The 16,224-nt window shown below is 43.6% G+C and overlaps 1 protein-coding gene across 1 annotated transcript in view; it reads left to right on the top strand.

Moving 5' to 3' along the window:
* Window positions 1-12,270: 12,270 nt before the first annotated feature.
* The window catches only part of KDM5B (lysine demethylase 5B), a 45,752-nt gene continuing 41,798 nt past the window's right edge, over window positions 12,271-16,224 (top strand). Inside the window, exons 1-3 of the mRNA XM_031061735.1 lie at window positions 12,271-12,342; window positions 13,621-13,743; window positions 14,624-14,794. Coding sequence (XP_030917595.1) covers window positions 14,693-14,794 — 102 coding nt within the window. The 5' untranslated portion in view covers window positions 12,271-12,342; window positions 13,621-13,743; window positions 14,624-14,692. The remainder of the gene's footprint in view (window positions 12,343-13,620; window positions 13,744-14,623; window positions 14,795-16,224) is intronic.

Below are 16,224 nucleotides of genomic sequence, written 5' to 3'. Positions count from 1 at the left end.
GGCCCCGCCGCGGCCTCCCCGGCCTCGGCGCACTTCTAGCGCAGGGAACTGTTCCTCAAGTTGGACAAGACCAAACTCCGCAGCCGTGAGTTTGGCTGGTGGCTGTGCGAGCTGAAGCCTCGACAGACATGGCCACCATTTTAGAATGCAATCCACAGTGGGAAGAAGTAGTAAGCCTTCATCTTCATCATCGTCATCTCAACCGATGGTGTAGTAAGCTCTAAATTAGGGTATGAATTCTGATTTCCCCTTGTTTGTCGACTCAATTTACTGAGAAATGCTGTGACGATCCTAGAACCACAGTTTTGTGGAGTCAGAATTGTTAGTTTGTTTAAAGGTATGGACACCCGCACTGGTGAGGAGAAGGGGCCTCTGGAAGTAAAAATCTAATTAAACAATGTGTGAATCATCTTTATTTTGAGTGAATTGCTCTTCCCCTAAGTGGAGCGTGGTGTGAGTCTTGGGGTGGTGCAGCCAGGTAAGGCAGTTAACATGACGGCAACAACTAGAATGTTAAACAGGCGCTGAGCTTACATCTCCTCCAGCAAGGGGAGAAGCTGACTGAACAGTTTGTAGGCTGAAGTTTTGCGAGTGAGACTTTGACTTCAAAGAAATAATGCTCAGAAACACACACTCCTCGCTTTTGTGTTTTGGTTGTTGCTGGGACTCCTGTTGTGTCCATTCTTTTCCTTCTGAATTAAAATAGGAGTAACTTGCTGAGTTAGTGTCGGAGGTGGCAAAAATGTTTGTAGCAGAGTGAATAATGTGAATCTTGCTGGAGAGGAAGGAAGGTGTTCCAGCTCTCTGGAGGAATAATCCCTGACTGCTGTGTGAAGACCGCTCTTGAATTTGTGTCCTGGTAGAATGTGCCAGGGCTTCTTTTCGTGCAGGGCAGCCAGATGCTCAGAGTTAAAGGGGTAAGATGGTTTTTGTTACAGAGTCACCACTGAAGTTCTGTAGTACTTTTTAGTAGATGTTGTGGGGTTTTAAGTTGCCAAGTTGCCAACAATGTTTCAACAACTGTGACCAGAACTGCTTTTTTTGTTTGGTTGGGTTTCTTCAGGGGGTTATTTTTTTGTTTGTTTGGATGTTTTTGAGGGGGGTGTCTTTTTGTTTTAGAAACATCTCATCTGAAAAATCCCATCTTTCTTGGCTGCTTGTGTAAAAAGCCAAAACCTTATCAGAAAGCTGCTTGTAGGAGGTTATCTGTTGGAGATCATAAATCAATAGCCCTCTAAAGGACTGAATTACTCATTGCAACTGCATTTTCAGCCGTTCTCCTCTTCCCGAAGGGGCAGGTATTGCAGCAGATATTACACCAGGTGCTGTGCCTGCCTGGCCGTGTGATCAGCTCTTTGAGCGTATTTAGAAGCAGGATGAAAATAGTTGGAGCTGCTGAGGGCTGAGCACGGGTGGTTCTGTGGAGCCTGGCTTTGGGAGAGCTGAGCTCCCATTGCTGTATCTTCCCTGGATAATGCCTGGGGTGACTTGTGAAGTGTGTGGTTGGTTCAGCGGCCTGGAGCATAGAGGGAGCTCTTCCAAAGCGACCAGAAAACCCTTTAAGTTGACGTAGTTCCTGGCCTTCCCCCTGCGATCAGGAGCCGCAGTGAATATTCAGTTATTGTTCTTTTTGGTGTAATCGAGGGGTCTGTAGTACCGTGAGCTACAGGCTGCACTGCCCTCTGCACAGCAGCGTGTGTGTTCCAGCTGGATGCCTTGTTTGGTGATGGCTGGGCTTTGGAATCTTCCTGCATCCCAGGGAATCTCTTGCCGGCGTGCGCAGTCTGGTTACGTGCCGGGAAGCAGGTAGGCAGCACCATGAACTGTCAGGATCTGTGCCGAGAGAGGAATTGAAAATTTGATGGTTGGGCTGGCATTATTTTAGCTTAAACTCTGCTGTACAGTTATAGCAGATGCGTTTGTGTTTCTGTATATGAGTAGCAGTATGGAGTAATGTTGTGTGAGGCTGGTGGTGCCCAGCTATAGCTTCCCCACTTATTTATGCACAAGTCCTTGCTCCAGAGCTGGCTTTGATGCTCCAGCACCTGAGCATGCACAGGAGAGCTGCCTGGGCTTTGAAGGACCAGCAGCAGGGCTTTCTCTGGTCCCTTTCTGCTGGCATTAGCTGGGAAGCAGGTGGGCCCAGAGAAAACCACAGCTGCAGTGACTTTTGTGTAGCAGCTTTGGAGGACAGTGACCCGTTTAGTGAGGAGCTATCGAGGTAGCTGATGTGCAGAAGACATTTGGGTGGAAGACAGAGGATTCTGGGTGGTCACTGCATGTTCACAAGATGGAAGAACATCCAGGAATATAACAGGAGGTGTGATTTCTGCATGGCAGTATCCAGTTGAGTGCTCAAAAGAAGTTTTCTTCCCCTTCATTCCAGTTCAGTTTGTTCCAGCCATCCCCAGTGACTGAGTTTTGCTCTCATTTGGGGTTCTGAGGTGCTGCAGTGAGTGGTGGAGGGTGCAGCAATAACCAGCTCACTGGCACTGCTCTCTGTGGCTTTTTGTCAGCAGTGTGGGGTGTGAGTAGAGAGCTCCATTGGCAGCAGAGTGCTTGGATGGGGGTTGTTCCTGGTAGTTAATGAGCTGTATAAAGTAGAGATTTAAATTTGAGTCTGTTGCGGATCTGCGGGGGAAGGGGCAGCTGGATGCAGGAAAGTGGGTGGGCTACAACTTGCTTGCAGTCCATCATGTGCCATTTTGTTGTTAGAATTTTCTTCTATGAACCAAAACCATCTTTCATTAGCATTTCACCATTTAAACATTATCTGATAGTTTGGAATAAACTAAGTTTACTCCAAAACTTGGCATGTCAAGTGGTGGACTTATATTCTAGAAGCTTGTGGTAGCTCTGCAAATCAGTGGGGGCATATAGGGGATCAAATGAAGAACTGCTTGAGAATGGAATTGTTCATCAAGGTAGGTAGTTAATAGTAATTAATGGAAGCAAACAGTCTCACAAAAGTGAAGCTTAGCTTCAAGAGTTAATGGTAACTTGTGGAGCAGGAGTGGTATCAAATGTTCCAAGCCTTTCTTGAAGATGGACTCTTCCTTCACTTCATTGCGTCGTTGCTTTGCTGCTATGAAGAAATAATAAATAATGATTACTTAAGCCTTACTTAACATATAAATGCTTTTCAAAATACACAGTATTGTACAATGTACTAGAAACATCCTCACTTTCCCAAAGCCAAGCATGAAAATTGAGAACATCCAGGCTAAATTTCATTGCTTTAAATAATGTGAATATGGAGAAGTACTGTTAAGGCTTCCAAGTAACTTAAACCAAGCACTTAAAGATTAGAAAGTCTGTATTAGCAGAGCTGGAAATTTGAAGGAATTGACGCTGGAGTTATTGAAATTATTGACTGTCAGTTTTCAGTAAATCCTGGAATACTGGTGAACTTGAGAATGGGGAAAATTAATTTCCTTAGTGGTTTAAGTTCTTTGTGGGTGCAAGAGTTGACCCCCTCTAGCTCCAGAGTGGAAGAATGTCTGGAATAGTCCTGGATAGGAACTTGGAGGGTGATAGTGTGGAATACAATTGTATGGACACTCATGTGGTCAAATTAGTTGTTTGGAATAGTCCTGGATAGGAACTTGGAGGATGATAGTGTGGAACACAATTGTATGGACACTGATGTGGTCAAATTAGTTTGGGTTTTTTTTTTCCCATAATTCCATGTATTTGTGTGTTATTGTTGTCTATTGTTGTCAAATTAGTTTTATTTTTTTCCATGATTCCATGTATTTGTGTGTTATTGTTTTCTGAGATCTAGAAATTGTGATCAGTATTCTAATTAGAGAAATTACTATTGTGCAAAATTAATACACCAAATCACAAATTATTTCAACTGCTAATGATTGTTTATAATGAAGGATCCCTTTCTAATGGTGTCTCATAACCTCAAGCCACAGGTATGTAATTTTCCTTACAAGTCTAGAAGAGCAAAAGCTGTGATTCTGAATGGAGTTATGATGGTGGCTCATTGCTTTAGAGGGATCCCAGTTGCCCAATAAACAGTGGATATTATGAAACAGTAATCACTGAAGTAGGATTCAATGAGGAGGTTTACCTTTGGAACAAAGGAGCATAGAGCATCTTAGAGGAGGAAGGAGTATAGAAAAATAACTGTGGATCCCTGTGGAGAGCAGTGTAATGGTGGAATGGGAGCTCTGGATAAGCCAGTGCATGCAGCTCTGCAGTTCCTCAGTGAGAAATGGGGGGATTTTACCTCCGTGGCAGCACAAGAGTAGAAAATTTTGCATTCAGGATCTCACACTCATTGGAGGACTTTAAAAAGATTTGACAACTGGAGAGGACACATAGAAGCATCAGAAAAGTTTGGCACGTGAAATAATGGATTTTGAAGTATTCAACCTTAGCAGAGCCTGAGTGGTGAAACTTAAAGGCTTGGGAGAAATGGACCTCCTCCTCCTAGGACATGTTTTGAGGAGCAACATTGATTTAAATGCTGTTTAGACCTCTTAAGGTCTGTTTAGGCTTCTCATTCAGCTGGTTGCTTGATTTATTTTCATTTTTATGGAGAAAAAGAAAACATAAAACAAAAAACCAGTTCAGTTTTGGAGCAGCTTGCCTGAGAGTTCTGGCAATCTAGTCCTGGAGCCATAAAACAAACCACCACTAAAACAGGAATTAATGCAGAGAATTGTGATACTTTGTCTGAAACAGGGAGTTGATGGTGATGATCCTTCAGATTTGATAATACACAGAGGCTCAGTCAGTTGATTTTATCAAAAAGAAAACACAGAGATAACTCAATTACAACATGTAAGTGAGCTTCAGTGGGAGAAACCAGAGGTGCTGCCACATCTGTCAGTCCTGGCGAGCTGAGCCTGAGCCCCTGGTCGTGCTGAGCAGGGGCCAGGCTCAGGTGAGTAAGGAAACAGGGCATTTCTGACTGAGAGAGGATCAGCTGGAAGGGGAAAGTGGAAAGTGGTGGATCTGCCACTTTTGGGAATTTTGGGATCAAGAATGAATGAGGTTTTGGGAGGGGAAAAGATATTTTAGTGCTGAGGTTCCTGTTTCCCTGCTGTCAGTTCATGTGAAGAAAAACAGATTCGCTAACAAAGGTCATTATGAAATGTTGGCTTTATTCATCACAGCAAAGGTCATTATGAAATGTTGGCTTTAAATGAGGAACTTGTCATATTCATCACAGGGGTTGTGTTGTGGAATCAGGTACATTCAGAGTAGGTTATTTACTGATCTCTAATTAGCAAGAAAATATGCCAAAGAATAATTATTTTTAGTTTATTATTTATTTTACTAATGGCAGTGGCCATGCACAAGGCTGCTGTGGTCACCATGAGTGGTTTCTGCTCTTCAGAAACACTGAAACATTGGGGTAGGCTTAAAAAACAATGAGAATTTCCTTTCCTTGCCTCAGTTTCTTTCAGTGAGGGATTTTCAACACACACTCTTCAGCTCATTGAAAATTTAAGATGAAACTATTTAGTCCAGAACTTTCCATGTGGGGCAAGAATAACATAAACAAAAAATGACAGAAATTCTATCTAATTTAAGATAGCTAATAGCTGAAAATGGAGTTTAAAACTAAACATGGCTCCCTTGCCCAGAAATGAAACAAAAGCTGTCAATGGATGGAAGCAAACCATGCCATGTATCCATCAGGATGTGCTTCCTCTCAATCCCAGGAGATTGGGTTGTGTCTGAGATATGCTGGGGGAGAATGCTGTGTCCATGTCCAGAGACCAGGCTGTGTTTTTAGAAGTCAAGAAGAACTTGTGAGATCTTCCAGCCTGCTGCCCTTAGGAGTGCCTGAGTGAAAGGTATTCCTGGAGCAGGTGCTTTACTCGGGTGGTGAATTTGAGCAGCTGGAAAGGGAGGATGTTTTGGAGAGCCAGGGCAGTGGATGATGGGAGCTGCAGGGAATCCCTGGGCAGCTGAGGCTCTGCAGCTGCTCGTGGCTGAGGCTGGTGGAGTTGTCCATAGCTGTGGTGGCTGTGAAATTCAGGTCTTTTCCTAATCTGAATTACACTGGCAGTGAAATTGAGGTTTGAAAGCTGCCAGTTAGAGCTGTGAAGAGGGTTTGGACTCATTACAAGGGCTGTGATGGGACAGCCCAAGGAACAGAGTGCACTGTCCCTGCCGGTCGCACACTCTGGGAGTGTACTGGGGATCAGAGCAAAAGTGTGTCCATGTGAGGGGAGGTGGCAGCAGCTCTTGGGGTCTGGTGCCCTCACATACCCACAGCTGGGTCTGGTCTGATGGATGCTCTGTTTCAGGGTCTTGGTCAGTGCTCTGAAGTGAATCAGGGGTCTGGCATTTGCTGATGGACCCCGTCCATCCCCAGCTGTACCTGCAGTGCTGCTGGTACACTGGTGGTGTATCTGTTCCTTGCCTGCAGGTGCCTCCATGGAGAGGAGCCTGACATCTCCTGTGTGTGAGCCCAGCTGCCTGTTGTGTTTAGAGGCTCAAACCCTGCGTGTATTTTCTGTCCTCTTTGCCTTTGGGTCCCAAGGAGTAGCTTGCCCTGACACTTGAGAATCATCTCCAGCTTACCTGAACCTTTATTTCTCTCCAGTTGTGGAGCTGGCACAGAAACACTGGGATCTAGAGGGGTGATTCCCACTGTACACTCATTTTCATTTGCTGTGGTTCTCAGATTGGAAGGATCTGTGGTTGGGCCTGTTCTCCCTTGCTAGTCTGCAATACATAGCAGAGCCCAATTTTGTCTCAAATAAGAAATAATCTACCAGGCTCCTTTTTGGAGGGTTCTGTACATGAGGTGGGTTAGTGCACCCAGGGTCCCTTACTGGCAAAGAGGAATTCAGGGGGTTTGGTGAAAAAATCTGCACCATTCAAAATGACCAAGGAAGGACTGTTCATCACAAACTGGGTTAGCTGATGATTGGAGTTTCCAATTGATGTCAGCCTTTAACAGGGTCACAGAGGGATTAGTTCCCGTTAGACAGGAGCTTTGTGGCTGACCCACTGCCGGGTGATAATGGGTTTGTGTGGATTCTGCCATCTGAGCTCCAAGTGTGTTTTTAATGTAGGCATAAAACCAGGAGGCTGAAAGGGACCTCCTGAGTCACTGAGTGTGCTCCTTTCCTCTCAGAGGCAGCAATCATGGAACACCTTTGCCAAGGCGAGATCATAGATGTGGGAACAAAGAATGTAGGTCAGGCTCACAGGGTGGGCATCCCAGGAAGGGGGGAATTGCAGTTTACTGAATGAATGTGTTTCTCTGGCAAGAATTGCTAAGATATTCCTTTGGATCTTACTATGAGCTGCTGTCTAGCAAAATAATGAAAGAGCTGTCTTTTTTTTTGTGTCTGACATGGGAGAGACTGCAAGTAAAATGCTACTTGCAGTTTTCAAAAGATGTTGAAAAAATATAAGAGACTTCAGAAAAAAGCCCAAGGAAAAAAGCCCTTTTATTTGCAGGACTGGAAAGCTGGCTCTGCAAAGAGAAGGAAAAAGGTATTTGTTTATTGAAAAATGTCTTGAAACATTTCTTCCGGGAAGGATTCAGGAATAGCTGCTTTGGCAGCCAGCAGATGAGGGATTTGGTTATAAAGGACATGAGGATAAGGGAGGAAGAAAAGCTGAAGCCAACCAACTTGTAGAACAGCTTAGCAGGGAGGTTGGTAATTTCTCGTTCACTTGAATTCATAGGGGTGGGGGTGGTTAAATTTTAATTAGTGAGTTTGGGTGAGGTGCAGGTTTGCCAGCTGAAATGCAGTGCTCTGAAGCCTGACATCCCTGGAACAGCTCAGTTGGGAGCTGGAATATGGAAATCACAGAAATAATTCTGCTGACCATTTGTAGTTCACATTACTGCTTGAAATATTAATGTGATCCTTAGAGCGTGCCTTCTGCATGGCTGGATTTGTCCCTCAAGTTTATAGAAGAGGTTGGAATTTTGAAGTCAGTCAGTCAGTCTCATTTTTTTCTGGATTTGATGGCAAGTTTATAAAAATTGCAGGCCAAGGTAGGCACAGGATTTTGTTTGTCCCTTGTAGGCTTATAACAGTCAGGGATGGACAAGAGAGCACAATAGAGTAATTTCAAATGTGGAGTCCTGGTGGAGTAAGAACTCCTGATTTTTTTTAGGAAATTGATGTCTTCTTGCTCTCTGTATATACTTAATTTTAATGCTCAGCATGGCTGTTGGAAGACACTTCAAATTGAACTTCTTACACTTTTAAAATTAATTTTTTAAAGCAGGAGAATCCAAACCAGTTCCTTTGAGGAGCTGTATGGAGAGGGCAAGTCTTACTGATTCCCGGGAAGAGAGCCTGGAGAGTTGGGGGTGGGGGCTGGTCTCTTCCCCAGCAAAGCTGCTCGTGTGGCTCAGCAGCTTGGCAAGTGAATCCTGCACAATAAAGCTCCCTCTCGTGGTGCTGCTGCCTTTCCAAGTGCATAAAGGCATTTCTGTCTCACAGAAATGTCTTTTCATGGGCCTGCAAGCGAACATCGCATTTGGCTTGGTAACTTGTGCTTCAAAATGTGTCCAAGATTTTTATTGAGTAAATAATACACTTACTAAAGAAGAGTTGAAAGTATCTTGTTTAGGACTTGAGGAGCTTGCCATACTGTGGAATAGAGAAAGATAAATATTAGCTTTATTTGTTGTATCAACTTTGAGTAGTTTGGATGCTCCAAAATAAACTTGTTGTGACTTTAAATGACTCAGTGACAGTCAGGATGGACTGTCTGCTATACCTGCTGTCATTTCTCCAGATGGTGAATGGCTGTGGGTCTGCAGCAGTGTCATCTGACATAGTTTGTGTGCAGTGGGATGTGCTGTAGTGTGTTTGTAAAGCCAGGAGTGGTTTTATAATAATCTAATGTGATATATTATGTATGGCATCCTTCCTCTCAGCTCTACCTGGACTACTGCAGCCTCACCTCAAGTCCTTGGTGCAGTTTTGAGCACCACAATATAAAAAAGACATTAAACCATTGGAGAGCATCCTAAGGAGGGCCATGACAATGGTGAAAGGTCTGGAGGGGAAGCCTCATGAGGGGCAGCTGAGGTCACTTGGTTTGTTCAGCCTAGAGGAGACCTCACTGGGGTCTTCAACATCCTCCTGAGGGGCAGCAGAGGGACAGGTATTTATCTCTTCCCTCTCATGACAAGTGACAGTATTGGAATAATATCGACAGGACTCACAGGAATGGCTGGAGCTGAGCTGGGAGACGTTTAGGTTGGATGTCAGGAAAAGGTTCTTCCCCCAGAGGGTGCTGGGGCACTGAACAGGCTCCCCAGGAAATGGGCACAGCTCCGAGCCTGTCTGGGTTCAAGAAGTGTTTGAACAATGCTCCCAGACACTGGATGGGATTGTTGGGGTGTCTTGCACAAGGCCAGGAGGTGGACTTGATGATCCTGATGGACTTGGTGATCCCTTGCAACTCAACATATTCTATGGTACCTGCTTAAAAACCTCAGAAGCTGGAGTCAATCTGGTGTTCCCTCTCGTTAAGCCAATTTACCATCACCCAGCAGAAACTCTTGCAATGTCTTTCTCCTTGCTGAAAATTAAACACTTACGGCTGTTAAATGTTTGATTCTGGCTGATGACCCCATCTGCCTGATAGCTGAAAAGTCACCTTCTGAAAGTGCTCTTGAATAAATGGAGTTCCCAAAGCTTGTCTTTGAGAAACAGCTGATGTGCCATCAGGGCGTCTTGGTGTGTGCCTTGGTCATTCAGTCATTAGTAAACTTCAGAACTGCAGGAGTAGGAAATGCCTGTTGTGGCAGCTTGTGTTGTCTGGAGTCATGTTACTCTTCCAACACAGTAGGTGACTGGTGCTTTGCCAGAGCCAGTGTCTTTGGCCAAACAGGAAAGGCTGTCCCCAAACATGCATCAGTCAGTAATAAATAGACACATGGAGATCATGGAGATAATCAGCTAATTCTGGAGCAGGATGTTTCGGGTGCCAGGCTGTGAACAAGGTGTTTCTGTAAGATCATGCATATAAACTTCTTCATTTGCTTCCATAAGCAGAGGGGACTAGCCTGCTCTGTGCTGTCTGACTTGGACCGGATCTGTGTCTGCCCTAGGCACCCTTGGAGCTGGATTTCTTTAGTCTGAGCATGAGCTAGAGCCTGTAGGAGCAGGTAGATCCTGTTCCGCCTGTTGTGCCCAGTGGCATGCAGGCTTTCCTCTGGCCTCTGCCCAGAGCAGCAGCCTGTGCCAGCAGACATGTGGCCTGACCAGAAATCTCCTGTGCTGTGCCCTCCCTTACTTGGCTTCCCTGATGTGTTGCCAGTGCAGTAACTGCAGGTGGTGACCCTGAAGTGCAGCCTAGAGTGGTGACAGTTTCAGACGTGGTGTCATTGCCCACATGAGCTGAATTCTTGCCTCTGTTCTTCTTATTCCTGATTCTTGTCCCTTGCAGAGCCTTGTTAGAGGGTCTGGTTTGGGGTAATGCACAGTCCACCTGGGAACAGCCTTGGTTTACTGCTTAGCAAAGCCAGAGGCAGCACAGCCCTCTTGGTTTCATTTACACTCAGCCTAAGCAAATCTCCCTACAGTTCTCCCCTGGGCAGGTTAATTCAGTCCCCAGTGTCTCAAGGGTCCCTTGTGTCATTGCCACTGTGTCCCCTCCTGGTTTTGGTGCCTGCCTCCCTGTCTTTGGTACAGAGCAGACTCTGGAGTTGTGACTCATGATGTAACCAGTTGGTTCAGCTTGAGAGTCAGATTTGTCCTGTTGAAGTACAATACTTCAAATCCTGCCCAGTTGTTCCCAGTTGTACTTCTCATCTTACAGCTTGAGGGCTCTAAATGACTCATCAGACAACAGGATATTAGAAAAGAATGTCAGTTCTCTTCCTCAGACTTGGTGGTTTCATTGCATTTGGTTTTCTGGCATAGAGAATAGGCAGTCAAAGAAGGGTTAGTGTTATTGAGTTTCTCAAGAACACATCTTTGGGCACCAGGCAGTCTTGTGGTTCAAAGCAGGAAAATAATCAAGAAATGTGTCCCACTGGTCAAGAATTGAGTATATTCTCTGGATAATTTGTCATCCTGACCCCCTACCATTGTCAAATTTCCAAAAATTCCAATTGGAGTTGTCAAGTTGTGATGTGCTGCAAGTGCCTTGCAGGATCAGAAAACTTCTATTACCAATTTTGAGGTCTGGATTAATCAATGCAAGCTTGGTAAAAATTATGGATTGGTGGCTCTCTTTGCTCTTCAGCTTCTCCGCACTCTTGGTGAATCTTGCTCCTTGTTTGTTTGTAAGATAATTGCTTTGGAAATCATGTATGAATGGTTTTAACTCCAATTTTCATGTTGTCTGTGAATCTAAAATAAAAAATACTGTGTTTATGATGCTGGTCTTACTTCAGTTGCCTCAGTCACCCAATGCCGAAGAAAGGTTTTTGTTTTCCTGAAGCAAAGCTCTGTCTTACTCCATTGTCAGTAGCTCACTTGTGCATTATCTTCATTCTGTAATTAGTGATGATAAGATAACTTTATATGTAATAAATTCCTGTCAAGTTTAAATCAAATCTAATTTAGTTGTGTGAAGTTGTGTATTGCCAAACCAAGAGTGTGCAGTAGTTGTCAGAGATCTAAAAGATAAAACAGCTTTATAGTTTTGTTTATAAATAACACTTCAGTTGCAGGTACTTTATCATAGTAATAATAATCTTTTTTAAATTGGTCATATTCCAGCTCTTCCTGAATGTTTGCAGCCAAAGAAATTGTTAAGCATTGGCACAGGCTGCCCAGAGCAATGGTGGAGTCACCATCCCTGGAAGCGTTAGAAAGATGTGTGGATGTGGCGCTTGGGGACGTGGGTTAGGGGTGATTGTGGTGGTGGTGCTGGGTTAAAAGCTGGACTCAGTGATCTTAAAGGGCTTTTTCAGCCTTAATGATTCCATGGTGCTGTGGAGGCTTACAATGCAGGACAGATCTTCAGTTCCAAAATGTATCTGATTTTGTGGTTCCATTGTCTATTTTTGAGGCACAGTGGGGTGTTCTGAGCGGTAGACAATGGCACTCGCTCCAGGTGTCTCACCATTGCTGCTGACTTGTTCTGGTGAGGGGATTTGGGTGCCAGCGCAGCCCGGGCTCCCTGACAGGTCGGGCTGGGACTGCCGAGCCCCGTCCGCACCAAGTTCCGTGTTTTGGTGGGGCTGAGGAGGCTCTGGAGGCCATGGGGGCCTCTTCATGCCTTGGGCTCCCCTGGCTTTTGACTGTCACAGAAACTCCTTTCCTTTTCCTGCTCTTTTGATGGAACCCTTCTGTTTTCCAGGACTGGCAGCCTCCATTTGCGTGCGATGTGGACAAGCTTCACTTCACACCGAGGATCCAGAGGCTCAATGAACTGGAGGTAAACTGGAAAGCTGAGCAGTACTTCTGCTCCCAAATGTGTCTATGCATTTTTGGGAGGTGATGTTTGCCAGAGTTGGCCATGAGCTGACAGCACTTTGGACCATAAACAGCAATTTTTAATTAGCACGGAAATTCATCTGTTTGAGAACCTGGTTAGAAACATTCCAGGCATAAAAGTAATGTTAATGCTCATTTAAGGAACATAATATAGGCCTTTTCCACACAGGTGCTTCCGAGTAGTTAAACTGTCTAGGGCCACAGATCTATGTCTGTATTTTGTACTCATACAGCATCTTTCAAAAGGAAAAGAGATGAAACACTTGGAGTGCTTTAAAAATAGCCAGCCTTTTGGAAGAAACAATTGCAAAATCTGGATTCAGTTTGTGGAAATTTGCTGTTCACAAGCACTTTCATTCACTGCTTCAATGAATTGACACTAAAGGGGAGTATGAGGAGTCCTGGTTGGCTCAGTGCTGGTACCATTTGGGATGATGGTGACTATGCCTGATTGTTCTCCTGATTCTTGGTTTTTAAAGCCCTGACGTGGTCGTGTGAAGTGCTGGGGAAGGGCTCAGCTGCTGGCTTGGAATGCTAAGGGGGTGATTTGTGTGACCACAAGCTGTTCAGAGCTCCCTGGAGTTTTCAGACAAGCTAATCTGTACAGACGTGGCCAGTTTTTACCTTAAGGTTAGAAAATGTGCTGAAAATAAAATATGTCAAAATTTGAGTGACTGCTCTTACATAGCAACAGTGCAGTGATCTAACTGTGGTAATTGCTGTGCAACCAGCCAGACTTTCCCTGCCCTGACCCATTTGTATCTTTAGAAGTGAAACAAGTGCAGTTGTGAGTGAAAAAGGCTAACAGAAAAAAACTTCAAAAATTAAAAAAAAAACTGATTTATTTTTTGCTTATTGCAAATAAACCAAATAATAATAAACTATTGCAATGATTAATGTAGTAAATGCAATAAATCCTGACAATGTAGCTGGTTTGGGGAGCTTTTAGCAGTAATAACTTACTGTTTGGCTGTTCTCCCAAAGTATTTTTCTCAATGCAGTAAAAGGTAACAAAAAGTGACTCAAGGAAAGATACAAATACCATCAATGGTATCTGCATGGAATTTATTTTTCTTCAAATAATGAGAGGGAAAAATGCAAAATTACTCTTGCAGAGGGCAAAGCTGGGCAAGCAGCTCCAGCTGCAGTGCTGTAAACCTTATACAAAACCTACGTTGCTTTTAGCATGCAGTTCACTTGTTTGGTTGGTTGTTTTCAGGCCCAAACTCGTGTAAAGCTGAATTTTCTGGACCAGATTGCAAAGTTTTGGGAGCTTCAAGGATGCACACTGAAAATTCCACATGTGGAGAGGAAGATCTTGGATTTATTTCAGCTTAACAGAGTAAGACCATGATGAAAAACTATCCTGAAGAGCTGCTGTGTTACCTCAGTTCCTGGGATGGTATCACAGCGGGTCAGGGGAGGTTTTGGGGTATATCTAAGCTGAAAAAAGTATTGCTTTGTTTAAGCTAACATAGCTAATGGGGCAGTAAGAGTGAGAACACATTATCAGGGAAAGACTGTAAGTAATACATTATCATGGAAGTTTTCCTGTGAGCTGGGAGATCACCTTAAATTTACAGCTCTTCTTTAAAACTGAGCTTGGGTATGCTGGTCAAGAATAAACTTAAACTTAATTGGAGAAAGTTCCTGAACAATGACAAAAGTGAGAGAAAAAAAATTTCCATTAGAAATACGGAAGAAAAAAAATCAAATTACTTTTAGGATGAAACTTGTTAAACTTGTGGAGAAGTTCGTGTATACTGATAGTAAGAGATGGGATTCTACAACAGGATACATTCTTTCTCTTTTTTTATGTTTAGGGCAGTTTTTATTGGGAATTTTAAAGGTTATTTTACAGAGCTTGTTCCAGTGAAAAGAACTGAGTGTCCTGTGCTAGAAAGTTGTGTTGGGATACAAAGTGACAAATTGCAGCCAAATAATTTCTCAGAGTAGGCTGAGTGCACATGGAACACAGGTGCTGACTTCTTTGTAAAGTAATTCAACAGGTCTGTAATTCCTGAATTACAGGAATATATTACAGGAATTACAGGTTATATGTTACATATTCCAGTTATTGCCTTAAAACAACTTTGATGTCGAGTTTTTTAAATCTATATTTTTGTTGTTTAAAATGTCAGTTGGAATGTTGTCCTGCCTTTTTCCTTGAACACCGGTAGTTTTACCATTAAATATGTGACTATTTTATTTTCACTTTTTAGCTAGTTGCAGAACAAGGAGGATTTGATGTGGTTTGCAAGGAGAGAAAATGGACCAAAATAGCCACGAGGATGGGCTTTGCTCCTGGCAAAGCCGTGGGCTCGCACATCCGCGCGCATTACGAGCGAATTCTCTACCCCTACAACTTGTTCCAGTCAGGGGCGAGTCTCTTGGTAAGCTGTGCTGAAAGCAGCTGCTCAGTTCATGTAGCAGCCTCTCTGGGAGAGTTCTCTTGGTTTCTGGAATGTTTGTGAAGCTGCATTTTGTCCTGGTGTCATGCAGGTGACCAGATGCTGTGCTCAGCACTTCAGGAAGCCACGGTCAAACTTCTCATTAGAAGTTAAGTTTTTAGCATTAGTCCTCCCAGGTAGCCTCTGGCTCCTGTTTCCAGCAGTATCTGTTGGTATTCTCTCTCTGAGTTTACCAAAGCCTCATGATAAGGGACGTTCCTGTAATGATTTCTGTAAGGCCGAGTACTGCTACATTCATGGACCATTCCAGGTCCATCTCTCTGCCACAAGTGCTGTGGGCCTGAGTGGGCACATGCCTAGAGTGACTCAGGGACTGTGCCAAGCCATGGCAGGGTTCACTAAGGGGGACAAGTTGCAGAAAGCTTCCTGGCTGCTGTAGTGATGTTAACAGCGTTACTTAGGATATTTTTCAAGCTTGAATCTTCATCCTTCCTAGTCATCAATCTTTGATTTGGCCATTAAACCATAATTGAGGGTTGATTGAGAGTGGAGGCCACATAATCTCTAATGAGGAATAGGTCTGATCTTTTAGAGCAGCAGTCATTTATTTGGAAAACCAAAATTGGTTACAGTTGCCAACATCCGTTTTTATTTCTTTGAAATGCTCTTGTCGTGATGATCTTTCAAAGACAGGAGTGCTGACCTTTTTTAAGCAATAAATGCCCTAATCCTGTTACAAGCAATATCTCTGTGTACAGAAATCAACACAGGCCTTTACACAAAGCTACCAAAATGAGGAAGGGATTTGATGTAAGTCCAGAGAAGTTAGAATTAGACTTTTTCTGTAGGTAGTGACAATCACTTCTCAGTGAAGAACAGCTAAATTCTGCTGGCTCTTCAGAAAAAGGGGTCTTTTGCAAACAGGATAAGAACAAAATAGAGTTGAAGATAAAAATCTTCATGCTAAGGAAACTGCTGGATCAAAAATAATTTGGCTTCTATCAAACATTCATGTTAAGTAACGGAAAGCAGCACCATTTTCTAAAGGCATTTAATTGAAAACTTGGCATTTATATTAGGTCTGAAAACTGTGATTTCTTTTTGGGTTTTTATTGAGCTTGTGTGTTTGTTACACCTGTCTTTGCTGCCATATTTTTGAGGTGCCATTGCACAGGGAAAGATCTAATTTAAATTGTAAAACAGTGAATATGGTACCATAGTATCCTGGGAATAGAAATTTCCTGAGTGTCTGTCACACAGTTAACACTTACTTCATGGTTTGCTCAGTATTTAACTCTTTTAGAAGAGGAAAAACCTCCTTAGATGAGGACAGGCTTCATTTCAAATGACTTTTCAGGCTCTGTCTTGCAATGAGCACTTGGCATCTGTCCAAACTGATGTGGAGGCAGTTC

This window comes from Geospiza fortis, unplaced genomic scaffold (assembly GCF_000277835.1).
Source record: "Geospiza fortis unplaced genomic scaffold, GeoFor_1.0 scaffold26, whole genome shotgun sequence".
In the NCBI taxonomy this organism is placed as follows: domain Eukaryota; kingdom Metazoa; phylum Chordata; class Aves; order Passeriformes; family Thraupidae; genus Geospiza; species Geospiza fortis.
The sequence above is the reverse complement of the archived record's forward strand: the minus strand, read 5'-3'. Positions and strand labels throughout refer to the sequence as shown.